Source organism: Opisthorchis viverrini (genome assembly GCF_000715545.1).
Source record: "Opisthorchis viverrini unplaced genomic scaffold opera_v5_141, whole genome shotgun sequence".
NCBI lineage: Eukaryota > Metazoa > Platyhelminthes > Trematoda > Opisthorchiida > Opisthorchiidae > Opisthorchis > Opisthorchis viverrini.
Genome location: NW_008751798.1, coordinates 925852 through 930007, shown reverse-complemented (window position 1 = coordinate 930007; position 4156 = coordinate 925852). Strand labels below are relative to the sequence as shown.

General features: G+C 45.7%; 2 protein-coding genes across 2 annotated transcripts in view; one reads left to right on the top strand and one right to left on the bottom strand.

The window, feature by feature from the left end:
- Positions 1-1074: 1074 nt before the first annotated feature.
- Positions 1075-4156, top strand: part of T265_14097 (hypothetical protein) — a gene marked incomplete at both ends in the record, with an annotated part of 24780 nt that continues 21698 nt past the window's right edge. Inside the window, 6 exon segments of the mRNA XM_009172019.1 lie at positions 1075-1154; positions 1195-1404; positions 1410-1590; positions 1636-1877; positions 1934-2201; positions 3577-3872. Coding sequence (XP_009170283.1) covers positions 1105-1154; positions 1195-1404; positions 1410-1590; positions 1636-1877; positions 1934-2201; positions 3577-3872 — 1247 coding nt within the window.
- T265_06683 (hypothetical protein) overlaps positions 3405-4156 on the bottom strand; it is a gene marked incomplete at both ends in the record, with an annotated part of 3775 nt that continues 3023 nt past the window's right edge. The window contains one exon of the mRNA XM_009172008.1: positions 3405-3581. Coding sequence (XP_009170272.1) covers positions 3405-3581 — 177 coding nt within the window. The remainder of the gene's footprint in view (positions 3582-4156) is intronic.

The window sequence follows — 4156 nt, the reverse complement described above, 5'->3', positions numbered from 1 at the left end:
ACATCAATGCCAAGCGAGTCCAGTGTGAGTGCAAGAGCAGCTTGTTGTCCTGCTTGCTTCAGAGTGCGAACATTGAACGCGGCCAGATAGAGTGGGCGTCGAGGCTTGAGAACTGATTTGGAGATTCCTGAAGATCTCGGTACCATGTGACGAGCGGAGGCTGCACGCAAAACCGATGCATGACGAACGGAGTCATCAGTCCTAAGTGCTGGGTCTACAAGGAGAGAGTTATCAATGGGTGGGGAGAGGGGGGAAGAAAAAGTGTGTGAAGGAGAAAGAAGGGAGGCGTCAGCAGTAGCCTGTTTTCGCTTACCCGCCCTGCTGTATGCAGCAAGTAAGGCGACCCGGCTGATGGCACCACGCGACGGCCGATGTGGCATGAGTTTATTTGTGTATGTGCAATTCATGGTTGTACGTGGGCTGGGATACTGCCAGGGCGCCCACACCTAGGCAGGAGGACGATTAGGGTCCTCAACCAAAGTCTTTGGCTCAAAAGCCTAACCGCAAGGTAGCGGTGTTTGGCGGGAAATGCAAATGCATTACCATTTCTACGGAACAAGTCGCCACATGTTTCAACCCCCAACCTGGAGGGCCAGGAGACTGTGTTCGTCAGACCTCTAACCATTGACCAACCTGGTATGAGAGACTCTGTGAGTGTCGCGGGACACTCTCCAGTATAGCTCAGTGGATCGCTGAGGTGCGCAAACCATCACACCACGGTAAGGTCCAGTCTCTTCGTGACGGGGAAAATCATATCAAGTTAATCTAAGCCAGCTCTAAGTATTCCCATCAGAAATTCGGTGTGCCACCTGACGTCGATGTTCTCCGAAGTCGAAATTACGTTGCATCGAATTCAGGTTGCCCAAATCGATTCAGGACTGGCTACAGCGCACTCGTCTACCCTGTCTTAAGACAACCGCAACGAAGATTATTTTATCACAAGTGTTCCATGTGATAGCTGCAACCTTTAAAAAGCTATAACCTTTTCCACTTTAGATTATATGTATATATATATATATATATATTCATATAGGAAGTTGAAGGTCGAGTATCCCGAAACTACAAGTCACTCTACGGAAGTGGTTTATTCCGCTGGTTGCCACAATGCCGAGCGAACAGGCACAACAGAATATCAAAGTCGCTGTCCGATGCCGGTATGTTTGATTTTTTCCCTTGACTGTTCTCTCCCTCAAGGCCACTCAACAAGCAGGAGCAAGAAAAGGGGGCACTGAGTTGTGTCACTTGTTCCCGGGACAAAGTCACAGTAAAAGATCGTTCGACATCCAAAGTGTTCACATTCGACCATGTTTTCCACCCTTATGTGAATCAGATCGAGGTGTATAATGCCATGGTTAAGCCTGTCGTCGAGGAAATACTGATGGGCTATAATTGTACCATATTTGCGTAAGTGTTCAGTCGTATCCTAACAAAGATGCTATTGTATGTAGATATGGCCAAACAGGCAGTGGGAAGACATTCACAATGACTGGTGAACGTTCGGATAAACTACGCTACGCTTGGGAGAGCGATCCTCTGGTTGGCATTATACCGCGAGCCTTGAGCCATTTGTTTGAAACCCTCCAGCAGACTGTCTGTTTTTGTTTAATTTTCCTCCACTAATTATGATTTTTTCAGGGAGCAGACTTTTCCGTTCGAGTCTCGTTTCTCGAAGTCTACAACGAAGAACTTTTCGATTTATTGTCGGTCACGGAGGCTAACCGACTGACAATATACGACGATGTCAATAGAAAGGGATCAGTGATTGTAAAGGGACTGCGGGAAATCGTAGTACTGGACAAGGACAATGTACATGCCGTCATCGAGCGTGGGTTGGCCAGGCGCCAAACAGCATCGACACTTTTAAATGCCCAATCAAGGTTTGTAGTTGTCTCTTCTTTTCTCGTTTATTCGCTACTCCTTAATCTTTCCACAGCCGTTCCCACTCTATATTCACTGTAACGGTTCACATCAAAGAGAGCAACCCTATCACGGGCGAAGAGTTGTTGCGGATTGGAAAGTTACATTTGGTCGATCTTGCTGGGAGCGAAAGTATCGGGCGGTCTGGGGCAGTGGAAAAACGCGCTCGCGAAGCCGGTTCGATTAACCAAAGTTTGCTAACATTGGGTCGGGTGATTACTGCTTTGGTGGATCGTACTCCTCACGTGCCTTACAGGGAAAGCAAACTCACACGTCTTTTACAGGTGAGCTTACTAGCCTCATTCTAGTGATTGGTGTTATGTCCACCGATCCTCACATTCATTTTATCGTTTGAGGAGACTTCACCGGTTCGCTGTTTACTCTGGCCCAACTTGTGGCCCAAGTTTGTCGAATAGAATGAGGAAAACTGAACAGTTGTGACCTATAGTGAATTGCAAAAGTTATCTGGTGGTCCGCACAACTGCTCAGGCGCAGGTATAGGCAAGCTCGCATTGACTGTTATTCATCTTGGTTTGAACCATTATGGTGACAGCTCTGTGGATTTAACGCCCAAAAAATGTCCAGTGTCACCATGTACCTAAGACACGAACACAGATAGAAGCATATAGAATAAGTCGTCCATCTGTAACACTTTTTCGGTGCTTGGCCGCCATGCCAGCCGAAATAAACACTAGGGCCGAGATACTGCCTGGTTGCCAAAACCCAGACAGGAGCAGTCGAGATGCCGGAGTTTGAATGGAAACACGAACTTTCCGGTCTGTAATTTCGTGACTTAACCATCGAACTACATCGAACCCAAGCAAATGGAGTAGATTTCAACACTACGATTAAATGCAATCCAACAAAATTCAATACACTATAGTACGGTTCACAAAAAACATAAGGTAGAAGTGAATACAAACGAACAAACTGGCAGTTCAGTCCAGAGCTATTCATTGGCGAACCACTAATGCATGCCTTAGGCTTGGGCGGTAGTACTCACCCGGACGATCGAGGGACTGTTTATCGGCCATACATGTGTAAATTTATGTATAACTTCAGCAAAATAATTAGTTGTGTTGAGCCATCAGCTGCAGTAGGGTCTGTCTTCCTCCCATCTCTCCGCTGAACCAACGCAGTGTTCGGTTATGGCCGTTGTTTTAATAACTGTATGCTTCAAGCTCATCGTTGATCGATGTTCATGAGCAGCAGCGATTTGGGGACACCTTAGGTACGACTTCTGCAGAAAAAGGTAACCACAAACTACACTGAAGCAAGCTGGTCGACCGTATCGACTATGACATTGCCACTGGCACGAATACCGTCTGTGTGGTTGAGGAAACCCACTTTAGATCACAGATGACGGATACAGAGGGATGTCGTGGGGACATTTTCCTCAAAAGTTCATAGGTAGCTGGAGACATGGGTTTCCTTTTAAAGTCTGAACTTGTTTGGGTTTTAATGATATTCATGTCTTTGATAAGATATCAAGTTTTGTTGTCCATCTCTTCGTTTTGTTTTTTTGCGTCATGACACCCTTCCCATTTGACCGGTTCGTTGGACACCATCCCCTTGCTATTCCGGCTGATTCGTTTGCCAGTAAGTACACTCGATCCACCAATATTCTCTGTTCTACTCATGTTCGCATACTCTTTGTAGGACTCCTTGGGTGGGAAAACGAAGACGTCGATCATCGCCACAATCAGCCCTAGCTCCCTGTGCCTGGATGAAACTTTGTCCACGCTGGACTATGCACATCGGGCGAAAAACATTGAAAATCGTCCAGAGGTCAATGTGCGTCTGAACAAGACAGATCTTGTGAGGAGTTATAATGAAGAATTGGAACGCTTACGCCGCGACCTAGAGGCCGCTCGCACCAAGACAGGTATTTACGTGGATATGGAGAATTATCAAAACCTGCAAACGCAGATCAAACAACAGCGTGAACGCATATGGTGAGTCATATATTTTGCCGGGATTATATTTAGATTTGACCTACATAGGCACCTTGGTTCCTTTCTACCAAAAAAGAGAAACTGTTCCTCATATCCTTAACATCGAGACCTTATGAGGGCTTCCGAGAGCGATATTGTCAAAGCAAACATTGGAATGCTCTTTCGTCAAAGTGGAAATCTGTAGCACTGTCCTTGGTATGAATGTCCCTTTACTGGTATATATATATATATATATATATATATATATATATATAATGTGCGCACATATCTATATATATATATAG